This window comes from Petaurus breviceps, unplaced genomic scaffold (assembly GCF_028583685.1).
Source record: "Petaurus breviceps papuanus isolate PSGF00001 unplaced genomic scaffold, PetGlider_PUasm1.0 100, whole genome shotgun sequence".
In the NCBI taxonomy this organism is placed as follows: Eukaryota; Metazoa; Chordata; class Mammalia; order Diprotodontia; family Petauridae; genus Petaurus; species Petaurus breviceps.
In genome coordinates, this window is record NW_027185573.1 from 8,654,980 (window position 1) to 8,682,923 (window position 27,944).

At 39.7% G+C, this 27,944-nt stretch overlaps 1 protein-coding gene across 6 annotated transcripts in view; it reads left to right on the plus strand.

Moving 5' to 3' along the window:
• LOC138171995 (splicing factor, suppressor of white-apricot homolog) overlaps nt 1-27,944 on the plus strand; it is a 126,107-nt gene that overhangs the window by 45,860 nt on the left and 52,303 nt on the right. For all 6 annotated transcript variants that reach the window (XM_069103235.1, XM_069101941.1, XM_069102585.1 and 3 more), the window contains exon 11: nt 2,381-2,561. In XM_069103235.1, the coding sequence (XP_068959336.1) occupies nt 2,381-2,561 (181 nt within the window). The remainder of the gene's footprint in view (nt 1-2,380; nt 2,562-27,944) is intronic.

Sequence of the window (27,944 nt, forward strand, 5' to 3'; positions counted from 1 at the left end):
TGCATCTAAATCTGTTTCTCTGCAGCTTTCTATCCATTGTTGCTAGTTCTGCTGTATGTAGGCATACATAACTGCTAATTCTCCATATGACAGCCTATCAGATACTATAAGACAACCATCATGTTCCTAAATATCCACCTCTATAAGTAAAATATCTGCTCCTTCAACCGATACTCTTGTGACATGATGTCAGAGCACTTCTTCTGATCCCCTTTTGGCTACTCTCCAGAATATTACTGTTTTTTCTAAAATAATAACATTCAGAACAGAGCACAATAATCCAGTTGTGTTCTGACCAAGGCAAAGTATAGTATAAGTGTAAATTCCTGTATTCTGAACACTATCCCTCCCTTAATCCATCTTATAATCACATTAACTTTTTACTATTGTGTTTTTATTCATTGAGCTTATAGTCTACTAAAACCCTCAGATCTTTGTCATGTGAACTGGTTTCAAAATTGCTGTTACTAGCATATCTTGTTGCTAGTATATCCAGCAGTAATCTTAGTGCCTTGTTTTGTAGTTCATCCAGGCCTGAGGACTTAAACTCAATGGAGGCAGCTTTCTTGCTCCTTATTTACCTTAGGTTTCAGCTCTCCAGAAAGCATTTCTGTTCTGTCTTTTAGACTGAAGGCATTAAATTAGAGAAACATGTAAGACCTCTGTGTAGTCTCTTTTTTGTTGTTGAGTCATTTTAGTCATGTCTGACCCTTCATGACCCCATTTGGGGTTTTCTTGTAAAAATACTATTTTTGCCATTTCCTTCTCCAACTCATTTGACAGATGAGGAAACTGAGGCCAACAGGGTTAAATGACTTCCCCAGGGTGACACAACTAATAAGTATCTGAGACCAGATTTAAACTCATAAAGATGAGTCTTCCTGATTCCAAGCCCAGTGCTCTATCTACTGCACTGCCTAGCTACCCTTTAATTTCTAGTCACCCAAAAGAGATTTTGCTTGGCCATTGGCACATGAAATTGCTCTCGTAAATGAGGAATGCCAGCTGCCCAGAATTTGGTGTGGTGCTCAATGGTCAGCCCATTATGTAGCCTCTCAGTGTACTGATCTGGTCAGTGAACCAAGCCCAGAATCGAATATAAGGAGAAATCATAGATCCAAAACTAAAAGACTGGATTGTTTTTAAGAAATTGTACTGCATTGTTAATGATTCCAAGCCACTCTGCTGTAAATTCTTCCTTTTAACAACAATATTCTCTTTATATATAAGTCCATATGACTTCAAATTAGAATAGACCATGATCTCGGAATTAAATTGGCAGTGACCCAAAAGGCATGGTAGATGAAAATAAACTGAAACATATTACCAATGACAAATGAAGATCCGGAAGTGATACAAAAGGTGTCATTGAGGACACAAAGAAGAAAAGATGATGGTCTAGCTGATTATGTAGCAAGAGCAAACAAGAACCAATGGAAATCCCAGTGATACACTTGCCTCCACAAAATATTAAAGAACCGGAAAACCTCCAGCACATTGGGTCCCTCCTTTATAAATGATTTATGGAAAGACAGAATCAAGAATTATCCAGGATGTAAAGGCAATAATGAGGGAAGGAAGAAATATCCATGTTGGTAAGATCACAGATAACATCAAAAATACAGTAATACAGTGATACCTCATATGTTACATGTTTGTGAATGTTAGGTGTCTAATAAGGCAAACTTAAATTTTAAATCTAAATCTTTTTTAACTTCATATTAAAATTTTTAATGTCATATTGAGTACCTGAAGTGCCCATTGGGCTCTTAACATTATTGAGATAGTAATAGTGAAAAAGATAGCCTCCTTCCACCCCATTACCACTGTTTTTGTCTAGTCACCTCCCCTTCCTGCTCCCTGACTTTGGTGTCAGTCAAAAAAAATGTTATTATATCCCTATTCAAAGCTTTTCTTTTTTGTCTCCGTAGTTTATCCCTCCTTATTGGCCTTTCTTCTGTTTTTATTCTCAACAGCATGGAAGCCCTAACTTTTTATACCTGTTTTGGCGGAGGGGTGAGATACAACTTGCTTATCAGTAGATGTCTGCAATCCTCTATCTTTGAATGTCCAGACTAAAGGAAATTGACTCATCTGAAGGAGATGGGGATAATTTAGCATTCTATAATCAACCTTGGTAATCAGAATCTCCAAAGAAAAGATGTTGAACAATGGTTCACAAACTACTTTAGTCTTAAGAGAGAATCCATGGGCATCAGACCTTGTGGAAGAATATTCTTCCTCTTGTTCTCTTTCTGTCAGATAAAGTGCACACTATTACCAAAATGCTAGTGTCAAATGTATACTTTGGTTATTTCCAAATTGAAAAATTATAATTACATCACTCAAGTTACAGTTGGGTAATGTGTAATCTCTGTAGGTTGTAACAGCAACAGCTGTAGCAGAAGAGGCTCCAGCAGAGCCTGCCCCTGAGAGTGCCCGTGAAGTGGTAGAAGACGGTGGGTCTGAAGATGCTGCTGACACAGGAGGGAAGGGTACCTGTGGGGCAAAAAAGGAGTCAGCTTCCAGTAAAGCTGTCAGTGATGGCAAACTGGTGAAAGGTAAGTTGACATGGTTCTTAAAAACTGAAATCTGATTCTATTCCTTCTTTTTTTTTCAGTTAGAAATTTAGCAAAAAAGAATTTTTAATTACAGTACATCATATACTGTTGTTTGGCACTGGTTGTTATTGGTGGTAAATCAGTGTACTGATGACTTATGGACAGAGGCTTGTCTGAAGTTAAATGCTTAGAAAAACAAATTTTCAGCTACTGTTAAGCAGTTTGGAAGCAATAGGATATTTATAATTAAATTTTCCATAGTGCTTTAGCACGTAACGTGTATTTAGCCTGACATGTCCTGGCTGCCTGATTGAGAGCAGGCCACTTAACCTCTTCCTGCCCCAGGAAACTCTTTAGGAATTAGAAATTGTGAACAATTGCTGATCTGCCTTAGAAGGTGGAGTTTCCTCACTGTTGCTCCAAAGCAAACCAAGACCACCACCACCAAAAAAGCCCACTTTAATGCATCAGTAGATACGGAGAACCTAATGTGTGCCAAGTACTGTGCTAGGAACCAAGAGTGCAAACATAAAGGTTCATAAAAAGCTCTGTACATCATCTCATGTTATATCCACAGTAATCCTGAGAAAGGTCATTACATGTACGAAGTATTATTGTTACCCTTATTGTACAGATGACCTAAGCAAGAAATGGAATGAATTGTCTAAAGACTACCTAACAAGTCATAGAGCTGGGGTTTAAATCTTCTGGGCCCTTTGGCTCCAAAGACAGATTTCTTATCATGCAACATTTTCTTAGCCCCAGTTTGAGGCACCCCATAGACTTCCATATCCAATCTTCAGCAAACATGAAGTGCCTTTTGTATACTCAACGCTATAAAAGATTTAGATGAGAGTTATTATCCTCAAGGTCTGGGAGGGATAAGATCAACAAAAATAACTGCTTCATAGGATTGCCTGAGAAGTATATAGCTTGACCACATCTGGAATTAAAAGGATTTTTCTACACAAAGGGAAGCCCCTGGCATTCTGAAGATGAAGAAACTGAAGCCTAGCCCCTAGGCTAAGAGAGTTTGTCCAACTTCACACAGCAAGTAGCAAAGGTGGATTTTGAACCCATGGTTTTAACTAAATCTAAACGAAGTAGAATTTGAACTCTGAGGGGGAAATGTGCTCATTAGTCATTAGAAACTCTTCCTCGAGGAAGTAACATTTGAGTTGAACTTTAAAAAATGGATAGGAATTCAGTGGGTGAAAAGCAGGAGGGAAGCCATTACAGGCATTTAGAAAAATGTGAGCAAAGACATGGAGGACTGAGAGCATTTCTGCAGGCAGAGAATACATGCATTTGACTGAGTGTTCCTTAAGGAGAGTTACATAAGATTTACATAGGATAAGATGAAAGCTAGGGTGACATCAGATTGTTGAAAACCTTAAAAGCCAGGCAAAGAAGTTTAAACACTACTCGAAAGCAATAAAGAGCCACCAAAGACTTCTGAGGAGAGAGCACTGCTGTCCCAAGATCCCATGAGAAAGATTATTCTAGCAATGTTATGAAAGATGAATTATAGCAGGCATTCCAAAGGTCTTCAAACTTCTTGTGTTGTTTTTTTTTTATATTGTGATAACTGTTTCAATATAATTTATTTCCTTGGTAATTGTCTGTGTTTTATTTTACACATATGAAAACACGACTCTGAGAAAGGGTCCATAGACTTTAGCAGGGCCTTTACTTCAGAATAAAAGGGGCCCAGTATGCAGAACAAGGATAAAGAGCCCCTGGACTAGAGTGAAGGCCAGAAGTCTTCTCAGGCTGTTGTAATAACCCAGGCAGGTATGACAGTGACTCCCCGAGGATGAAGCAATGGTAGTAGGAAAGAGGAAGCCAGAGAAACCAAATTGGGATGAGCACTTCATTATCATTAACAGTATCAAACTGACCAAGCTCTTTAATCCCAGCTCAGAAGATGCCCAAGTACAAATCTGGTCTTCAAAGAGGCTGCTGGAAGTGACAAGACCATTTCACTGAAAATAGTGTCAAAGAATTTTCTCTAATTCACACAAGTTCTTCCACCATTCTCTAAAACAGTGAAAAACAGTACTGGATTAAAAAATACACAAACCCATTGTAGTCAAGTTAGGAGATTTCATTAGGTTCCAAGAGATAGTATATAATTTCAGTCTACATTTATTAAGCACCTGTTACCTGCCTTTGAGGAGTTAATTTTTCTAAGAGGAAACAATATCTACACAGATAATCATATCCTAATGAAGCAAAGCGTGAGCAAGTATGAACCACTGGAGACTTCACAGACTCACTCTTGAGCAGACTAAGTTAGCAATCCCTAAGGCAGGGTTGGGGAACCTGTGGCTTCAAGGTCACATGTGGTCCAGTGGGAGAGCTGGGAAGACAGTGGCAGGGAAGTTCAGAGGGGAGATTTTGGAGAGAAAAATAATGAATTTGGTTTTGGACTTGGTGAGTGCTCTCTATAGGACATGCAGTTTGAGATCTCACTCTTTGAGTGTGGAGATAGGAGATTGGAAGTTAGCGCTGGATGAATAGATCTGAGAATCATCAGTATAGAAATGATACATTGAAACTGGGAGAGCTGAGATAACCAAATGGAATAATGTAAAGGGAGAAGAAAAGAGGGCCCTGGATGAAGGCCTCTGGGACACCTGCAGTTAGAAGGGAGGATGACTTAATAAGGATCTAGAAAAAAAAAAGCCTGCAATGGAACAACCTGATAGGAGAGGAATCAGGAGAGAGGTGTGACTATCAGAGAAGATATGAAGAAGAGGGTGATTAGGGGCGGCTAGGTGGCACAGTGAATAGAGCACCGGCCCTGGAGTCAGGAGGACATGAGTTCAAATCCAGCCTCAGACACAATACAAACACCTAGCTGTGTGACCTTGGGCAAGTCATTTAACCCCAATCGCCTGCCTTCTCCCCTCCAAAAAGCAAACAATGAAAGAAGAGGGTGATTAGCAGCATCAAAGGCTGCAGAGAGGTAAAAAAAGATGGAAGGGGAGAAAAGACCATTCGATTTGGCAGATGAGAGATCATTGTTAACCTTGTTTAGAGCAGTTTCGATTGACAACTAGACTACAGAGGGTTGAGGAGAGGAAGTAGAGGCACCTGCTATCAACATCCTTCTCAAGGAGTTGGCCACAGAAGACAGAAGAGATATGGGACCAGATAGCACTGTTGGATGGAGCAAGTGAGAGTTTTTTGAGGATGGAGGAGAGGTGGACATGTATGTACACAATAGAAAAACAGCCAGTAGACAGAGATTGAAGGTAATTAAGAGAGCAAAGATAATAGGTGGGGCAGTCTGTTGAAGATAATCCTCTGTACACATAAAAGGGTTAATGCTTGCAAAGAGAAGGGCTCCATTACCACATGAGACAGAGTTGAAAGAGGAAATAGTGATCCAAGACATCTGAGTAAGGAAACTGGGAACAGAGGAAATTCTTAGCAAATGACTTTAATTTTTTCTGTGAAGCAGGAGAAAATTTTTTCACCTGAGAGGATGGGGAGGTGGGTGAAAAGATTTGGAAGAATCATTCTGAGGAATGTTTTTGTTGGGAGGGGTTGCTTTTTGGAGGGGGGAGGGCAGGGCAAGTGGGGTTAAGTGACTTGCCCAAGGTCACACGACTAGGAAGTGTTAAGTGTCTGAACCGAATTTGAACTCAGATCCTCCTGACTCCAGGGCCGGTGCTCTATTTACTGCGCCACCTAGCCGCCTCTGATGAATGTATTATTGAGTTAGAGAGGTGTAAAAGAGTTGCCTAGCAGTAATAAAGACCCAGTTAAGGTTATGTAACATAAATTTGTAATGGATCCGTTCAACAGAGTTGCATGGTGGGGAGTTCGAAGTGTTAAGTGTCTGAACCGAATTTGAACTAAAGAGAACCATGCAGAGGTGAAATCTATTAAACTATGCTTCACCAAAGGGTCAAGATATGTGATCAGATTATAATGTAGGTTGCTCACCTGGCAAAAAAAGAAAAAAACCAGCTGTAGGGAGACAGTCTGACTGTTCCCTTGTCCTCACAAAGTTCTAAGATCTCAAGGAAAAATCTCACCATATCAGTAAAGTTGTGGGAGAAAAATTGCAAGGAATAAGCAGCCATGGGAATGAGTTGTGATCTGGAACATTGGAAGGAGTAGACACAGGAAATCAGAGATCTACTGGATTCTGATGGTATAATTAAATGAAATTTTTCCTTATGTTGAGCCTAAATTGACCACTTTGCAATCTGCACCTGCTTCCAGTTCAATTAAGTTGAATTCCTCTTCCAAATGATAGCTTTTCAAATGCTTGAAAACACCTATTAATATTCTCCCTGAGTCTTTTGTAAGCTAGTCATCTCAATTCCTTCAACTCTTTCTTCATGTTATTAAGACCCCTACCTCATTCTGCTTTCCTTCCCATGAGTGCTCTGCTGTATCTCAATGTCCTTCATAAAATGTGGTTTCTAGAACTGAATACCATATTAAAGATTTGATTGACCAGAACAGAATATAGTTTCACTGTCACTTTAGTCATAGAAAATATACCTTCATATAGCCTGAAATTGCATTAGTTTTCCCACCTACCATGTCATAATGCTGAATCATATTAAGCTTGCATTCTACTCATAGTTCCCAAAATCTTTTTTCAGGCGAGCCTTCGTTTAGCTATGCCTCCTCAAGCTTATGATTTGGGGGTAGATTTTTTTTTTCATGTAAAATAAATGTAAGACTTTACATTTGTCCATATTTAATTCAGCATTAAGGTGGATGGCAAAGTAGGAGGAAGTTATACAGCAAGCTCCCTTCAAAATCTCCTCCAAACAGATCTAGAAAACGTACCTGAGGAAATCCAAAGCAGAGTTGCAGTGAGTCATTTTTCTAGCTCAAGTCTGCATAGGGAGAAAAAGAGGTCTGTTGATGTTGGGGACCCTCTAAGAGCACCACCTGGGGAACATTTCAACGTAGAGATTGTTTACCAGAACAGAAGCCCCAAATCCATGCAGTGGCACCTTAACTGAGACACACGTGCCAACTGACAGCTTTGTTGTCCTCTACCCAGTTCCAAATCTCAGGCAGACTATCAAGGGGACCTGTGCCAAGGTGTAGCATTCCTGGTAGCAAGGCCGAGGTCTGCAGAGAAATAAATAGGGCAAGAATTTCAGACAAAAGAAGTGCCTGCAGTACTGTCACCCTGAATAAGCAGAGGCTTCTAGCTAACTGATGGCAGTTGAGCCCAGCAACAGTGTGCCATTGCCCAGACCCAAACTCAGGCTAGGAACTTTCAAAGCTCAAATCAGTGGGGCAGCATTCAGACTTTACCCAGAAACATACTGCTTTGGGAGCACTGAAAACTTGCAGGTCCCCAGCCTGAACTGTACCACAGAACCTAGAATACAAGACTCAGTACCTCAAGAAAACAGCAACAAGACCAGCCCAGACCTTCCCTCCAGAAATGCACAGAGCCTGACCCAACATCAAGTCCAAAGTCAGAGATAGGTAAGGGAAATGAGCAAAAAAAAAAAGAAATCCCACCATAAAGAGCTATTGTGGTGGGAGAGACACTGAAGACACAAATCCAGAAGTAGAATGACTCCAAAAATATCTACAGGCAAAGTAGTAAACTAAAATTCCCAGAAAAGATGAAACAGGAGTTTAAAAGAGTTAACTAAGAGGGGCTGTATTAATGAAATGAGAGTGCTAGAGAAAAAAATGGGAAAAGAAGGAGGAACCAGGGAAGAAAGATCTGAAAGAATTAACAGCTTGAAAAAAAAGGTACAAAGCCTTGCCTAAGCAGCAAACTCCACAAAAGTCAGAATTCACCAAATAAAAGCCAGTGACTCATGAAACAACAAGAAATACTATTCAAATCAAAAAACTGGAAAAATAGAAGTAAACATAAAGTATCTCATAGCAGAAACAGTGAACCTGGAAAGCAGATCAAGGAGACAACAATTTTAAGACCATGACCAAAACAAGGGCCTAGTCATAATATTTCAAGAAATCTTAAAAGAAAACTGCCCAGAGCTTAAAGTGGAAATAGAATCCACCAGTCATTTTCTAAAAGAAATCCTCAAATTAAAACTCCCAGCAATATCATAGGCAAAATCCAGAGCTTCCAGGTCAAGCAGCCCAGAAAGCAAGAATTCAAGTACCAAGGAGTCAGTCAGGATTACACATGATACAGCAGTCACCGCCTTTAAGGAGTGGAGAGCTTGTAATACCCTATTCCAAAAAAGCAAAAGATAGAGGCTTATAGTTGATAAATTACTTGTTTAGCAAAACTGAATATAATCCTAAAGGGAGAAAAATGGATCTTGAATGAAATATAGGGCTTCCAAGCATTCCTGATGAAAAGATTGGAGCTGTGTAGAAATTTTGAAGTTCAAACACAGAATTTAAGAGAAATATAAAGAGATAAACATGATCGATGATAAAGAACTAAATAAGGATAAACTACTTACGTTCTAATATTGGGGGGGAAGGTTTTACACCCTATCATCATCAGGGGTCATAGAGGGAGTCTGATTAGACAGAATGCCTGGGAATGGTTTTGTTGTGTCTTAATGATCTTAAGAGAAGACTAGAGAGAGAGGTGAAGCAGAATATACTAGGAGGAAAGAAAGGCTTAAGGGAAGTTATCCCATATAATCAGGGTAGACATCTGTGCAGACAAGGAGATGGGTAGTGGCTGATACTTGAGCCTGGGTCGTCATTTCTTCTTCCTTCGTACAACTTCACTTGGTGATTTTACTAGCTTCCATGGATGTAATTGCCATCTCTGTGCTGATGCTTCTCAAATCTGCCTGTCCCGCCCCAGCATCTTTGTGGACCTCTAGTCTCTCATCTGTATCTGCCTTTCAGACATCTCAAACTGGGTGTCCAGTAGATGTTTTAATATGTCCAGTACAGAACTCATTATCTTTCTTCTAAACCCTCTTCCCCCACCCCCTACCTTTCCTGTTAATGTAAAGAATAACTCCATCCTCCTAGTAATCCATCGGGTTACTTTCTGAGAGTCATCCTGAACTCCTTTGTTCTCCCATGTCCCCGCTGTTTCCAGGACGTGTTGATTTCATCTCTGTAACGTCTCTCAAATATACCCCCTTTTTCTCCTCTGACACTGTCACCACTCTAGTTTGACCCCTTATCACCTCACACCTGGGTTACTATAATAGTTTGCTGGTGGGTCTACCTACATCAAGCCTCTCCCCACTCAAATTTATCCTCCATTCAGCCACTAAAGTAATTTTCCCAAAGGGCAGGTTTGACCATATCATCCCCTTACTCAATAAACTTCAGTGATTCCCTCTTACCCTCAGGAGGAAATACAGAATCTGTTTGGCATTCGAAGCCCTTCATACCCTTGCCTCCTTTTCCCTTTACAACCTTCCTGCCTTACTCCCCCACATGTACTCTTATATACAGCCTCTTGGCTGTTACATAAACAAGATACCCCTTCTCTCAACTCTTGAGTTTTTTTCTGTGACTGTCCCCCATCCCTGGAATGTTCTCTGACTCCTGGATTCTCTTTAACTTCAAATTGCAACTAAAATTCCATCTTCTACAGGAAGCTTTTCCCAGCCTCTCAACTCCAGTGCTTTCTCTCTGTTAATTATCCTGTATATAGCTTGGTTTATATATATTTGTTGCATATGGTCTCCCTCATTATATTGTAATTTCTTTGAGGGCAGGAATTGACGATCTTTTTCTTTGTTTTTTTTTTTTAATATCTCTAGCACTTAGCACAGTCCATGGCACATAGAAGGCAATTAATAAACATGGATAGATGGATATAAACATGTATGTGTGCATTTTGTTGTTTTTTTTAATAGTGTAATTCTTTAATATTAAGGTTGCATATCCATTTGAAATGTGTTGTAAGATGTTGGTCTAAGCTTAATTTCTGCCAGACAGCTTTCCAGTTTTTGTTTGTTTTTTAAATTTTTTCATTTTATTTTTCCCTACTTACATGTAAAAACAATTTTAAGCATTTGTTTTTAAAACTTTTGAGTTCCAAATTCTGTCTCTCCTGCCCATGCCCCCTCATTGAAAAGGTAAGCTATTTTATATAGGTTATACATGTGTAGTCAAGCAAAACGTTTCCATAATAGTCATGTTGTGAAAGAAAACAGACTAAAGGAAAAAACGCTCAAGAAAAATAAAGAAAATTTTAAAAGTATGCTTCATCTGTATTCAGATACCATTAGTTCTTTCTTGGGGAATGGATAGCATTTTTCATCATAAGTCTTTCAGCATTGTCTTGGATCATTGTGTTGCTGGGAATAACTGAGTCATTCCCAGCTGATCATGTTACAGTCTTGCTGCTACTTTGTACACAGTACATTTCACTTTGAATCAGCTCATGTAAGTCTTTCCAAGTTTTTCTGAGAGCATCCTGCTCATTATTTCTTATAGTATAGTAGTATTCCGTCATAATCACATACCACAACATGTTCAGCCATTCCCCAACTGATGGTCATCCCCTCAATTTCCAGTTCTTTGCTACCACTAAAAGAGCTGCTATAAATATTTTTATACATATATGTCATTTCCCTTTTTGTTTTTTATCTCTTTTGGAATACAGACCTAGTAGAGGTATTGTTAGGTCAAAGGGTATGCATGGTTTTGTAGCCCTTTGGGCATAGTTCAAAATAGCTTTACAGAATTTTCCCAGCATTTTTTGCCAAATAAAGAATCATTTCCTAGATAATTAATATTTTCCACTTTATCAAAGACTGGGTTGTTGAGCTCCATTGTTTCTCATTCTTCTTTGTCTAGTCAGTTCCATTAATCTAGCTTTCTTTTTTATCGAGTTCATGTTTTCAACAAGACTATCAGTAAAGACTTTATGAAGTTTATATTTATAAAATTGAAATGGCATAGTGCCCCCAATGCTTAGTACATAGTAGGTGATTAATAAATCTTTTATGTGTATATATATTTCCCTAAATCCACTAGCTTAGTAACCCCCATAAAAATAAAATTAGGCCAAAAAAAAGAACTTTTGCTAGCTTTCTGTAAACACTTCTTCCTTTTCTAACTGTTCAGTAACCATAGTTTTAATATGTTCTGGAATTTTGCCAGAAATTAGCCATATTCACTTTGCTATTATTTACATAATCTGTTCTGTTTAAAAGAAATAGAACATTTGCCCTTTTCCAATCCTTTGCTGCCTCTTCTGTTTTTTTTTTTTCAAAATTTTCCAAAAAGTCACTGACATTCCCTCAGCAGTCACATATCTCAGTTCCTTCAGTACTCAAGAATATAGTTCTTCTGATACAATCAACTTGTACTCATTATGGAAACTAAGATGCTCTCATTATCTCCTCACTTCTTTTCAGTATCAACTCCCTCTTTAGTCATTTCTTCTCTCTAATCCACAGATTATTCTTCACAGAGAAAACAAAAGCAAAATAAAAATCAAATAGCTCAGCCTTATTTCTGTATTGTTCTTATCCTATCCACCCTGCGGGGGGGGGGGTCTCAAATTTCATTCTTAAGAGCTTCCCATCCTTCCTAGACAGACTCCCCCCTGTAGAATTTTAGTCCATGGAACAGTACTGTCCCTTCCTCAGAAGCTCTTCAGATCTCACCAGAAATCTAAATATCAGAATGCCCCAAGCATTCTTCTCCTCTACCATAAATATCAGATCAAGTTCTTACTACCCACTTAGGTTTATATTATTTCCATCCCACCAGTCCCTTTCTCCTTTCTGATGAAAAGCAGATCCAGAATAGAATTTACCCCATTGGTCCCTTACCTTTGTGAAAACAGATTAACTTCAATGCAGACCTTAACATTAAATGTTTGGGCATTTTGCACTAGAATGATTTGGAGGACAGGGGGAGTGGAGGGGAGTACAGCCAGGAAGAAGATGGATAGCAGAAAACAGTGACTTAGAAGCAGAGATACCAATTTGTATGTTTCAGTAACCTAGGTAAAAGTAAGGGTCTGACTCCAGTTGATGTCACATGAGTAAGGAGAAAGGGAGAGGTGCAAAAGATACAGATATAGAATGATAAGTTTTGGCAATTGGATATATAGTGTAGAAGGAGAAGGAAGAGTCACAGATAACTTTCATGTTGCTAAACTAATTGAAAAGAAAGTTAACATTGCATAAAATGATGGTGGTTTCTAAAGAAAAAAAGAAAATGGGGGAGGAGAAGGGCAAGCTTATCAAAGAAGATGATGAGCTTCCTTCTGGACGTTGACTTTGATTTGAAAATGGTTATCATTTTGCCTCACACAGTCTCTTCTTCAACTGGAAGTTCTGGAAATGTGTAGCTTGAAGAGACTGTGTGAGGCAAAGCTACAAGCTACACATTTCCAGAACTTCCAGTTGAAGAAGAGACTGTGTGAGGCAAGATGATACCCATTTTCAAATCTCTGAAGGGCTATCACATGGAAGAAGGCTGCCTTTAAGACAGCAAAAGCTGGATGACCATCTTAAAGGAATATTTTATAGGTGATTTCTCATTCAGGTATGGGTTGGATTATATGATTACTTGAGACTGAAATTCTTTGATTTCACTGATTCCATAAGAACAAAATTACCAAAGTCCTATCTGGAGCAGTATCTCTTGTGTATAGGAATATATCTCTCTAAGTCCAATTTGTAGGACTCATATTGTCATTAGCTGACTGCAAGATAACACTTTCTAAATATCCTCTTGCCACCTCAAAGTCAATGTCCAGAAGGAAGCTTGTATATCTCACATCCCTCTGATATCACAATGATCCCTTCCCTTCTTGCTTCTCCACCAAATTACCCCTACCGTCATTCATTTTGAATCTTTCTCTGTCTGCTGACTCCTTTCCTACTTCCCACAAGCACACACAAGTGTCTCCTGTCTTTTAAAAGCCTTCTCTAGATCTTACTATGTCTAATAGCCATCATCTTAGGTCCCTCCTCCCTTTCTCAGCTAAACTTAAAACAATCGTCCACATCCTCTCCCCTCTTCTAAACCTGAAACAGCTTCTGACCATGAAGTCAACCAAAGATGCTTTCTCCCGTTACTAATAACCTCTTAATTGCCAAATAGAATGAACTTTTCTTGCTCCTTAGGATTTTTTACCTCTCTGCTACATTTGACATTGTTGACCACCTATTCTTCTTGAATACTTTCTCCTCCCTGGGATTTTTGTTATTCTGCTCTTTTGACTTTTTTCCTGCCTGTATGACCATTCCTTTTCAGTATCATTTGCTAGATCTTCATCCAGGTCTGCCTTCTGACTTTTGGTATCTAATTTCACAACTCTTCTCTTGAGCTCTCTTTTCTTTGTATTGAGTTGATTCTTTCTTACTCAACTCCTTACTCTTTCATTTGGTATTCTCAACAGGCTTATTCCTTTCTATAGAAGATGCCCAGATCTTTATCCATCTCTAGTCCATCCTAGCTGTGGTTTCATATCACCAACAACCTGTTGGACATTTTGAAAAAAAAGATTGAGAGATAAAAGATTGTGATCAGATAAAGGAGACAGAATTATCCAACTTGGAAGCTAGACACTTGTGGCAAGATCAAGGGTGCAAACATCCCTCTATGTATATGAGATTGAGTGGAGGACGTTAGGGTATATGAATGAACATCAACATGCATGTTGAAGCCCTTTAGAAGGAAGGAAAGAATTGGAGTGGAGAGGAAGACTATGCTATGAACTAGGCCCTGAACTTACTAAGAAAAGTCAGTCAGCTTACCAGAAACTGATTTGGCAGATAAATTTTGGACTATGGCTCTTAAAGGGCATAACTTACTCAGAAGGAATAGAAAAGTCAAAGGATATGAACAGACAGTTTTCAGATGCATAAATAAAAGCTATAGTCATATGAAGAAATGTTCTGAGTTGCTATTAGAGAATTAAATTAAAATTTAAAAAGCAAATTAAAACAACTCTGAAGAGTCACTTCACAACTATCGGATTAGCTAATAAGATAGAAAAGGAAAATGATAAGTGTTGGAGAGAATGTTGGGAGATTGGGACACTCATGCACTGATCCAACCATTCTGGAGAGCAGTCAAACTGTGTGTTCTCCTTCCAGCAATACCACTACTAACCACTACTAGTTCTGTATTCCAAAAAGATCACAAAAAAAAGATCTATATTAAACTCACTATGTCCAAAAGGGACCTGATTGTCTTTCCACCTAAACCCTACCCCCTTCCAAACTTCCCTATGTTGTTGAAGGCACCACCATTGTGTAATTCACCAGGCTTGCAACCTAGACATAATTTTGCATTTCTCAGTATCTCTTACACCCTTTATCCAGTCTGTTGTCAAGGCCTGTTTGACCTTTGCAACATCTCAAATAGACCCCTTTTTCTCTTCTGATACTTGGCACCACCCTGGTATAGGTTCTTATTACCTTAAGTTTGGACTGTTGCAGTAGCCTGCTGGTGGGTCTCCCTGCCACAATTCTCCCCACTCTAGTTCATCTTTCACCCAGCAACCAGAATGATTTTCCTAAATTCAGATCCAGTGACAATGCTCAAATTCCAATAGCTCCCTGACACCTCCAAAATCAAATGCGAAATCCTGTTTGGCAATGAAGTCCTTCCTACCCTACATGCAACCCTACCCATACCTTTCTAGTAATCTTGTGCTTAGATCCCAGTGATTTCTGTGCAGTGACACTGGCCTTCAGGCTGTTCCACGGCCAAAACATTTCATTTCTCAGCTCCAAGCGTACTTTCTGCCCATCTAGTGTTGGCAGTGCTCTTCATCCTTATCTTTGCCTCCTGGCTTCCTTGAAGTCCCACCTAAAATCCTACCTTGTATAGGAAGCCTTTTCATATCCCTATTAATTCCAGTGATTTCCCTCTAATTATTTCCTATTTATCCTGTATATAGTTCATTTGTACATATTTGTTAGCTTGTTTTATCCCCATTAGATTGTGAGCTGCTCCAGGGAAATGGCTGTCTTTTTGCCTTTATTTGTATACCCAATGCCTGGCACATAGTAGGATAAATGTTTAATGACTGACAGATTAGCAGTGGAGGGAGAGGAATGGTGGTCAAGGATGGACATCTGCTTAAGTTCTCAGCCAAAAAGATTAGCTAATGGTTTCTTGGTAGTCTACCAAGAGAAGGAAAATATAATTAATTGTAAGTCTTCCAGAAGCAACACTTGCAACAATTGCAACTGGTCATTTCAATTAACCAAATTTTCTGAGTTTATATTGTTTTCATTTACATGATTATCATAAAGTGGTAGAGTTCACATGTAGAATGTTGCATATGCTGTCAAATTAAGTCACTATGTTGGTTGACTTTTGCTTAGCAGCTTAATTTTTCTTTGTTTTTGAAACAGGAGAAGGAGTAGATATATTGAAAAAGAAGAGGCTTAATGTGGGAGTAGTATCACCGCTCAGAGAGGTTTGGACTTTAGAGTGAATTGGGTCAAATGAGACAAAATTTGTAAAGCATTTTGCATTCTTTAAAGTATGTTGGCTATTATTACTGTTAGCTTACTACTTTGAGAACAAAAAAACAGGTAACACCAGACTTTTAAACTCTTATTTCTGTTGAATGAGAATGTTTTTTCAGATGAAAAGGATGGAACAAAAATGGCTAATAGGGAATTAATAGAAGAGTACTTTCTTGTCCTTGATGAGGTCGTCACCAGGTCTAGAGTAACTTTAGCTCTGAAATTCTTGTCAGAAAGCAATATTGTGTGCAAGACAAAGTGTTGGACATTGTCAAAATTAGGCAAAGACAAAATAAAAAATACCTGTACTTAGGAGGACTTATATTCTACTAGAAAGGGATGCCCGTGTGGGCCACCAAAACTTGATCATATAAGTTCTCCAAAGTTCATAAAGCTATCATCATAATATATGCATAAGTACCTAAGAAGATAAGATATCACCAAGCTGGGTGCTTTCTCCAGTAGAGAGATCACTGTTCAGCCTGTCTTCCCATCAGGCCCCATAGAGAATATTCCATGGGTAATAATAGCCTTGCATTTGGGTTTCTTCTCACTATTACCCTGTTCAGCATCACCAGCTGACTTGTTTTTCTCATCCAGCATCTTCGGATGATGTGTATCTTATGCCACTCTTATATTCAGGTCATTACTGATAACATGTCATAACTACTTTGGCCCACCATATGTCTTTATCCAGTACCCTCCAGCTCCCTTATAATCTTGATTAAAGATTAGATCTTTCATGATTTGAGGTCATATATAATTAGAATAATATTGGTATTCAAAAGAGGAGTCCTTTTTACAGGGTACAGCTTGAGGTGATTGAAAGCACTACACAATTTCCTTAATGCAGCCAAGCTCTTTTCCACATCAGTTCTGGACCCATTTCATTGTTTGGTCTGTGATATATGTCCAGATAGATAGACTGAGTGACTGGATGGCACATTTAGCTGCTGTTAGAGAGCAATAGATATTTTTTGTCCATTTGTGATTGCTTTTGTTTTGTTTTTCCCCTGAATCGATTGTTCTGCAAATCCATTTTGAGGGTCATGGATTCCATTAAAGCAATCCAATAGTGTTCTGGAGCTTTTTACACTCCTTACAATGTCATACACAAACAAGTTTATTTATCTATGACAAACCATTCCATGTGGACTCCACACAAGATGTCTTCCATGACAGAGGCGATCCTACATCCCCCTCTTTAGGGATACAGCCACATATCCTTGTTCAAGGATTTTTTAATAATCTTTTTTTTTTTATTATTTTTAATTTTTAGTTTTCAACGTTCATTTGCACAAGATTTTAAGTTACAATTTTTTCTCTCCCCGTATTTCCCCTACCCCTCCCACCTGAGAATATCAAGCCTACTGAATGCCCCTTCCCCCAGTCTGTTCTCTCTTATATCCTCCCCCTTCATCCCCCTAACTTTATAGTAGAGTAAGATGGGTTTCTGTACCCCAGTACCTGTATATCTTATTTCGCAGTTGCATGAAAAAAAAATTTTTTTTAACATTTGTTTTTAAAACTTTTATTTAAAAAAATAATTAAAATAAAAGGGGAGGCTAGGTGGTGCAGTGAATACAGCACCAGCCCTGGAATCAGGGGAACCTGAGTTCAAATCCTGCCTCAGACACTTAACACAAAAACTAGCCGTGTGACCTTGGGGAAGTCGCTTAACCCCAGTTGCCCTCCATAAAGCAAAAAATAAATAAAACTTTGAGTTCCAGATTTTTTTTTCCTTCATCATTCCTCACCCATCCCCACTGGGAAGATAAGCAATTCAATATAGATTATACATGTGCAGTTACCCAACTCATTTCCATAGTAGTTATACTGTGGAAGATTACCTATATTTCCCTCCATCCTATCCTGCCCCCCAGTTATTCTATTTTCTCCTTTGACCCTATCCCTTTTCAAAAGTGTTTGTTTCTAACTACCCTCTCCCCCAATCTGCCCTCCCTTCTATATTCCCCCCTCTTATCCTCAACCCCTCTATTTTCTTATAGGGTAAGATACCCAGTTGAGTGTGTACATTATTCCCTCCTTAGGCAAAATTCAATGAGACTCGGGTTGTCCCATTCCCTTTCACCTTCCTGCTCTTCCCCTGCATTGTAACAGTTTTCTCTTGCCTCTTTTATATGAGATAATTTACCCTGATCTATCGCTTCCTTCCTTCTTCTTCCAATAAATTCTTCTCTCACCTCTTAATTTTGTTTTTTAGATATTATCCCTTCATATTCAGCTCATCCTGTGCCCTCTGTCTATGTATACATGAACATACAAATGCACACTCTCACATATGTATTTATATACACATACATCCTCCTATAAATACATAAGTGTGTGTGTGTGTGTGTGTGTGTGTGTGTGTGTGTATTCCCTTCAGCTATCCTCATACTGAGGAAAGTCTTATGAGTTACAGTTACCGTTTTTCCATGTAGGAATGTAAATAGTTCAACTTTAATAAGTTCCTTATGATTTCTTTTTCCTATTTACCTTCTCATGCTTCTTTTGTTTCTTGTATTTGAAAGTCATATTTACTGTTCAGCTCAGGTTTTGGGGGTTTTTTGCCTTTTGGAAGGCAATTGGGGTTAAGTAACTTGCCCAAGGTTACACGGCTAGTGTTTTTGTGTGGGTGTTAAGTGTCTGAGGCTGGAACCAAACTCAGGTCCTCCTGATTCCAGGGCTGGCGCTTTACTCACTGTATCACCTAGCTACCCCTCAGCTCAGGTTTTTTCATCAAGAATGCTTGAAAGTCCTCTATTTCATTGAATTACCATATTTTTCCCTGTAGCATTATACTCAGTTTTGCTGGGTAGGTGATTTTTGGTTTTAGTCCTAGTTTTAGCTCCTTTGACATCCAGAATATCATATTCCAAGCCCTTTGATCCCTTAATGTAGAAGCTGCTAGGTCTTGCATTATCCTGATTGTGTTTCCAGAATACTCAAATTGTTTCTTCCTGACTGCTTGCAGTATTTTCTCCTTGACGTGGGAACTCTGGAATTTTGCTATAATATTCCTAGGAGTTTTCTTTTTGGGATCTTTTTCAAGAGGCAATTGGTGAATTCTTTCAATTTCTATTTTTCCCTCTGGTTATAGAATATCAGGGCAATTTTGCATGATAATTTCTTGAAAGATGGTGTCTAGACTCTTGATGATCATGGCGTTCACATACACCAATAATTTTTCTTATTTTTTTAAATTAAATTTTATGTTTATTTTTAGTTTTACATCATTCATTTCCACAAGATTTTGAGTTACAAATTTTCTCCCCATCTTTCCCCTTTCCACCACCCCAACACAGCAATCCCACTGAATACCACCTCCCCCAGTCTGCTTTCTCCTATATCCGCCCCCATCCCCCTCTGACTTTCTAGTAGGGCAAGATGGATCTCTATGCCCCAATGACTGTATATCTTATTTCCCAGTTGCATGTAAAAAAAAGTAATATATATATTTTAAAAAACATTTGATTTTAAAACTTTGAATTCCAGATTCTTTCCCTTCCTCCCTCCTCACCCACCCCTGCTGGGAAGATAAGCAATTCAATATAGGTTGTACATGTGTAGCTATGCAAAACATTTCCATAGTGGATATATTGTGAAAGACTGACTATATTTCCCTCCATCCTATCCTGCCCCCCCACTTGTTCTATTCTCTACTTTGACCCTGTCCCTTTTCAAAAATGTGTGCTTGCATTTCCTTGCCCTCCTCTCTATCATCCCTTGTCTCATCCCTTTCCCCCCTCCTCTGCTGTAGGGTGCATACCCTATTTAGTATGTATGTCATTCCCTTCCTAAGCCAAATTCAGTGACAGTAAGGTTGACTCATTCCTTTTTGCCTTCCTCTTCTTCCCCATTGTAACAGTTTTCCCTTGCCTCTTCTATATGAGATAATTTACCCCATTCTGTCTCTCCCAATCTCCTCTCATTATATTCCTCTCTCACCTCTTAATTTCAGCTTTTAAGTATCATCCCTTCCTACTCAATTGGTCCTGTGCCCTCTGTCTATGTATACCTATACACATATATACACACACTCACATATGTATTTATATGCCCATATATCCTCCTATATAGACATATATATGTATGTATGCATATTTATATTCCCTTCAACTATTCTCAACATAATCCCTCATATTCACAATTATCATTTTTCCATGTAGAAATATAAATAGTTCAGGACAGTTAGGTAGCTCAGTGAATAGAGCACTGGCCCTGAAGTCTCAGGAGGACCTGAGTTGAAATCCAGCCTCAGACACTTAACACAAAAACTAGCTGTGTGACCTTGGGCAAGTCACTTAACCCCAATTGCCTTCCAAAAAGCAAAAAAAAAAAAAGAAATGTAAATAGTTCAACTTTAATAAGTTCCTTACGATTTCTTTTCCCTGTTTACCTTCTCTTGCTTCTCGTATCTGGATGTCAGATTTTCTATTCAACTCTGGTTTTTTTATCATGAATGCTTGAAAGTCCTCTATTCCATTGAATGACCATATTTTCCCCTGAAACATGATACTCAGTTTTGCTGGATAGGTGACTCTTGGTTTTAATCCCAGCTCCTTTGACCTCCAGAATATCATATTCAAAGCCTTTCGATCCCTCAGCGTAGACGCTGCCAGATCCTGGGTTATCCTCATTGTGTTTCCACAATATTAATATTGTTTCTTCCTAGCTGCTTGTAATATTCTCTCCTTGATCTGGGAATTCCAGAACCTGGCTATAATATTCCTAGGAGTTTTCTTTTGGGGATCTTTTTCAGGAGGTGATCGGTGGATTCTTTCAACCTCTCTTTTGCCCTCTGGTTCTAAAACATCAGGGCAGTTTTCCTTGAGAATTTCTTGAAGGACAATTTCTAGCTTCTTTTTTTGATCATGACTTTCAGGTAGTCCAGTAATTTTTAAATTATCTCTCCTGGATCAATTTTCCAGGTCAGTGGTTTACTCAATGAGATATTTCACATCGCCTCCTATTGTTTCATTTGTTTGAATCTGTTTAAGTATCTTGATTTCTCATAGTCACTAGCACCCATTTGCTACAGTCTAATTCTGAACGAATAATTCTCAGTGAGCTTTTGAGATTCTTTTTCCATCTGGCTAATTTGACTCTTTAAGGCATTCTTCTCTTCATTGGCTTTTTGAGCCTCTTTTACCATTTGAGTTAGTCTATTTTTTAAGGTGTTATTTTCTTCAGTCAGGTTGTTGACTCTCATTTCATAATTTTCTTGCATCATTCTCATTTCTCTTCCCAATTCTTCCTCCACTTATCTTATTTGGTTTTCAAAATCCTTCTTAAGCTCCTCTATGGCCTGTAATCAATTCATATTTTTCTTGGAAGCTGTTGGTGCAGGAGTTCTGACTCTGTTGTCTTCCTCCTGCTCCATGCCTTGATCCTTTTTGTCCCCAAAAAAGGAATCCAAAGTCAGACCACTGTGCTTACCCCACTTCCCCCGCTTGCTCATGTTGCCACTCAACCACTTGACTCTTGAGCTTTTTGCCACAGTAGAACCCTGCTTGCAGAGAGGAGAGCTTTGTCCCAAATTGTTGGGGTTTTCTCAGCTGCCGGAGCTATTAGTTGGGTGCCCTCTCAGAAGCATCCACTGGCTCTGTCACACTGGTCATGTACCCCAGGACAGCAATCCAGATCCAAGCAAGTTAAAGCAAGTGCTAGTCACTTCATCCCTCTACAATCTGCGGGCCAGGATCTCTGAAGCAGCCATGTGGTGGCAGCCACTGCACCTCAGCCACTTCTCCCTCCGGGGCAGAGACCAGACTGTACTCCAGACTCCCTTTTCCCAAAGTCCACTGACCTCTCACTTTGTCCTTAACATCTGTGGGTTGATAATTCTGGAGACCACCATAGCGGCTGGTGATCCACTCTCCTGATGTCCCTCTACCAGCCTGAGGCTAAAACCTCAGTATCACATGGGTGGGGCTGAGCTCAGCTCCCAGAGTACTGCAGTGACGCCTTCCTGCTGGCCTGCCGGGCTGTCTTCAACGAGAGGTTAATTTCTCTCTGTTATTTTGTGAGTTCTGTAGCTCCAAAGTTTGTTTAGAGTCATTTTTTACATGTATTAGGAGGTGGAAGTGGAGCCACAAGGGAAGTCCTGTTTCTACTCTACCATCTTGGCTCCGCTCCCGCCCAACCAATAATTTTCATATTATTTCTCCTGGATCTATTTTCCACGTCAGTCATTTTTCCCGTGAGACATTGCCTTCTATTTTTTCATTTGTTTGGATCTGTTTTATAGTATCTTGGTTTCTCATAAAGTTATTACCTTCCAGTTGCTCCAATCTAATTTTGAAGGAGTTATTCTCTTCAGTGAGTTTTAGAAATTCCTTTTCCATCTGGCAAATTAAGCTTTTTAAAGCATTCTTCTCCTCATTGGCTTTTTGGGCCTCTTTTGCCATTTGAATTAGTCTATTTTTGTTTTGTTTTGTTTTGTGTTACTTTAAATGCTTTATTAACTTCTGATTTACATCATTCATTTCTGCCAGATTTTGAGTTACAAATTTTCTCCACGTTTTTCCCCTACCCACTGCCCCAAAATAGCAGTCCCACAGTATATTCCCTCCTCCAATCTGGTCTCTCCCATGTTTTCTCCCATACCCCTTTCGACTTTTCCAGGGGATCTCTATGCCCCAGTGCCTATATATCTTATTTCCCAATTACATGTAAAATAGTATTAATAATAGTCTGTGCAGATATATATATATATATGTTTAAATATTTGATTTTAAAACTTTGAATTCCAGATTCATTCCCTTCCTCCCTTGTCACCCACCCTTACCGGGAAGATAAGCAGTTCAGTATAGGCTGTAGATGTGTGACTAATGCAAAACAATAACATAGTAGATATATTGTAAAAGACTAACTATATTTCCCTTCCTCCTATCCCACCTCCCACTTCTTCTATTCTCTACTTTGATCCCGTCCCTTTTTTTTTTTTTTTTTTTAAAGCAATCGGGGTTAAGTAACTTGCTCAAGGTTACATGCCCAGTTATTTCTGGGTGTGGTTGTGAGTATCTGAGCCCAGATTTGATGCAGGTCATCCCGATACTGGAGCCAGTGCTCTTACTCACTGAGCCACCTGGCCGCCCCTAAGCAATTGGGGTTAAGTAACTTGCTCAAGGCTACACGGCCAGGTGTTTCTGCGTGGGTGCTAAGTGTCTGAGCCCAGGATTCGATCTCCAGGTCATTCCAACACTGGAGCCAGTGCTCTTACTCGCTGTGCTACCTGGCCGCCCCGATCCCGTCCCTTTTCAAAAGTGGGTGCTTCCAACTTCCCTCCCCGCCTCCAGTCTGCCTTCCTGCCCTTCCATCAACTCCCCTTTCATCCCCTTCCCCCCCTACTATCCCAGAGGGTGAGATACCCTATTTAGTGTGTATTTCATTCCCTCCTGAAGCCAAATTCAATGGGAATAAGGTTGACCCATTACCTTTTGCCTTCCTATTCTTCCCCTCTATTGTAACCATTTTCCCTTGCCTCTTCTATATGAGATTGTTTACCCCATTCTGTCTCTCCGCATCTCCTCACATTATATTCCTCTCTCACCTCTTAATTTCACCTTTTAAGTATCATCCCTTCCAATTAAATTGATCCTGTGCCCTCTATCTATGTATACCTGTAAACATATATACACACATTCACATTTATTCATATGCCCATATACCCTCATATATAGACATATATATATATATATAAATTTCTATTCCTTTCAACTACTGAGAAAAGTTTCATAAGTTACAATTGTTGTTTTTCCATGTAGGAATGTTAATAGTTCAACTTTGTTAAGTTCCTTATAATTCCTTTTCCCTGTTTACCTTCTCATGCTTCTCTTGCTTCTTGTATCTGAATGTCAAATTTTCTATTCAACTCTGTTTTTTTTTTTTTTTCACCAAGAATACTTGAAAGTCCTCTATTCCATTAAATGACCATATTTTCCCCTGACACATGATACTCAGTTTTGCTGGGTAGGTGACTCTTGGTTTTAATCCCAGCTCCTTTGACCTCTGGAATATCATATTCCAAGTCCTTCGATCCCTCAGTGTAGAAGCTGCCAGATCCTGGGTTATCCTGATTGTGTTTCCACAATATTAAAATTGTTTCTTCCTGGCTGCTTGTAATATTCTCTCCTTAACCTGGGAATTCTGGAACCTGGCTATAATATTCCTAGGAGTTTTCTTTTTGGGATCTTTTTCAGGAGGTGATCAGTGGATTCTTTCAACCTCTTTTTTGCCCACTGGTTCTAAAACATCAGGGTAGGTTTTTTTGAGAACTTCCTGGAGGATGATTTCTAGGTTCTTACTTTGGTCATGGCTTTCAGGTAGTCCAATAATTTTTCAATTTATCCTGGATCTATTTTCCAGGTCAGTGGTTTTCCCCATGAGATATTTCACATTGCCTTCTATTCTTTCATTTGTTTGGATCTGTTTAACCGCATCTTGATTTCTCATAAAGTCATTAACTTCCATTTGCTCCGATCTAATTCTGAAGCAATGATTCGCCTCATTGAGCTTTTGAGATTCTTTTTCCATCTGGCAAATTTGGCTTTTTAAGGCATTCTTCTCCTCATTGCCTTTTTGAGCCTCTTTTGCCATTTGAGTTAGTCTGTTTTTTAAGGTGTGATTTTCCTCAGTCAGGCTGTTGACTCTCATTTCATAATTTTCTTGCGTTGTTCTCATTTCTCTTCCCAATTTTTCCTCAACTTCTCTTATATGCTTCTTAACGTCCTCTATGGCCTGTAACCAGATCATGTTTTCCTTTGGAGCTTTTGGTGCAGGAGTTCTGACTTCACTGTCTTCCTCCTGTTCCATGCTTTGTTCCTTTTTGTGCCCAAAATAGGAGTCTAATGTTGGAATCTTCTGTCTGCTTTGTTTCCTTTGCCTGGTCATGTCGCCCCTCAGTCACTTGACCCCTGGGCTTTTTGCCTCAGTAGGACTGTGCCACCAGACAGGGGAGCTTTCATCCCAAGTGCTGGGGTTTTCTCAGCTGCCGGACATATTAGATGGGTCCCCTCTCTGAGGTCTCCACTAACTCTGGTAAGCTGGACACACACCCTAGGGCCTCCACCCTAGACTACAATCCAGATCCAAGCAGGTTAAAGCAAGAGCGATTACCCCTCAGACTGGTGCTTGGTTCCCCTAAACTCTGCAGGCCAGGAGCTGAAGCTGCCACGTGGTGCTGGCTCGCTGTACCGGTGTCTTAGTGGCTTCTTGACCTGGGGGCAAAAGCCACGCACTCCCACTTACTGGGTTCCAGAGTCCAGACTGCACTGACTTCTCACTTTGTCCTTGTCATCTGTGTGTTGATAAATCTGGAAACGGCCACAGCTGCTGCTTATCTGGAGTCCCACCAGCCTTGTCAGGCCCTTCCTGGGGCTAAAGCCTCGGCGTGGAGCTGGGCTCGGCTCCCAGAGCACTGTGCTGGCAGATTCCTGCTGTGGTATCCTCAGCGGGAGGTTAGGTTCTCTGTGTCATTTTGTGGATTCTGCAGCTCCAAAGTTTGTTTAGAGTCCTCTTTTTACATGGATTGGGGAAGGTGGAAGCCAGAGCAGCGGGGACGTCCTGCTTCCATTCCGCCATCTTGACTCCATCCCCCTAATTTGAATTAGTCTATTTTTTAAGGTGTTATTTTCTTCAGTCAGGCTGTTGACTCTCTTTTCATGATTTCCTTGCATCATTCTCATTTCTCTTCCCAATTTTTCCTCTATTTATCTTACTTGATTTTCAAAATCTTTCTTGAGCTCCTCCATGGCCTGTAAGCAGTTCATATTTTTCTTGGAGGCTTTTGATGCAGGAGTTCTGACTTCATTGTCTTTCTCCTGCTCCATGCCTTGATGCTTTTTGTCCCCAAAAAAGGATTCTATCATCTGTTTGTTCTTCCTGTGCTTGCTCATATTGGCAGCCCATTACTTGACTTTTGAGCTCTTTGCCATGGTAGAACTCTGCTTCCAAAATGGAGAGAGCTATGTCCCAAATCTCTGGGGTTTTTGCAACTGCTGGACCTGTTAGATGGGAGCCCTCTCTACAGCCACTATACATTCTGGCTCACTGGTCACATACCCCAGGACCACCACCCAAGACTACGATCCACATCCAAGCAGGTCAAAGCAAGAGTGCTTAGCCTCTTAATGGTTGCTTGGTCCCCCTACAGTCTGCATGCCAGGAGCTCCAGAAGCAGCCACGGGCAGTGGCTGCAGCCATTGCACCTCCCCCGCTTCTGGCTCCAGGGTAGCAGCCAGACCATACTCCCCCTGTTTGAACAAAGTTCCACATTGACCTTTTACTTGGTCTTTGGCATTTTTGCATTGAGAATTCTGGAAACTGCTACAGCTGCTGGTGATTTACTCTCCTGATGTTGGAGTCGGTCTCCCTGGGGCTAAAACCTGCTGGCTCACTCAGGGCTGGGCTCAGCTTCCAGCATTCTGCAATGGACCCTTCCTGCTGGCCTGCCAGGCTTCCTTCCGTGGGAAATTTGTTTCCACTTTGTGGATTCTGTAGCTCTAAAGTTTGTTTACATGTATTGGAGGATGTGGAAGAAGGAGCCATGCAGAAGTCCCATATCTACTCCATCTTTGCTCTGCCCCAGTTTTTTTTTATAATCTTAACACAAATGGCAGACCCCTTGTGGAAAGGGACCAATGTGAGCAATTACAGTGGGATCTTTTTTCCATATACTTTTATTTTAATTGTGGGACTAGAAATGTCCTATAGAACCTTTTGTGACAAGCCTGCTTCTTCTTATATTTTTATCAAGTATACCCTCGTGAAATGTATGTAGGCCATTCCAATAAATGTTCTATTAAAATGAAAATAGCCATATTGGCCAGTGTTTACTGATGTCCTTCCATTTACATCTTTTACTCTAATACTGCTGCCTTTTTTCCCCATTCAGTATCTCCAACTATCACAAAAATTGATCTCTCTGTGCTTTCAGAATTTTGTCCTATCCAGCACCAATTCTCCTCTATATTATTGGTCTGTTTCAGCTGCTCTTCCTACGTTCTTAAGTACTTTAGGCTTTATATAGCACATCAAGGAGTGAGGTGTTAGAACCAAAATGTGGTTGTTCAGCTTTTATATATGATGAAAATAGATCACTATAGAAACACTGGTAGATAATGTTGCATTTGTTAACGTCTTTGTTGTTCACTTGCCATTTTCATCTATAAATGCTTTTCATAGATGATTTCATATGCTTGGGTATTGTGCCAAGTTTTCTGCACACAGTTGTTTACTTACACCATACTTTTGTTTCGTCAACGGATGTTCTTTCTAATCTTTCACCAGCTTCCTCCCTAACATTTTGAAAATGAATTTATGGTCCAGACTAGTGTTGCTCTTAACATGCCCCCTCTTCTCTCCAGAGAGATCAGGATGCCAGAGGGTGTTTCCAGGCTCTTTGGGCCTACTTGTTGTGGCAGCTGCTTTCTTTTACATCAATTTAAATTTTTAGAGCAGTAGTGACAGCATCAATTTCTTTTCCAGTATGAGAGGGAGAGATAATGTCAATACCAAGTTGGAATATGTCAGGTTTGAGCTGTTGTGATTTCTCATGATGTTGTCTTCTCATTTTTGTCCTCAATTCTAGTTTGTTATTGATTTTGATTTTTGTTATAACAAATCAGTAGTCTCACTGTACACAAACTGTTCATTCAGAAGTAATTCTATATTCATAGTCAAATTCTTTGTTTTTTTCATCTCCCTAGGGTAAAGTCATTTTTATTTTTGCTGATATTTGGTGCCTGCCATGTCCATTATCTTCTCTGTCTCTTCTGGGAAAAAGCCAATAAATATTTATTAAGCTCCTACTATGTGCCAGGCACTGTGCCAAGCTCTGGAAACATTCTCTGGAATAAAATGCTCTGTTTTCTATACAGGCAAGAGGAATCTTAAAGTTGTCTATAAGTCTTTGACTTCTTTCATTTCTTAGTTCTACATGAGCTTTCCCAACTCTTTTTTAGCACTCTCT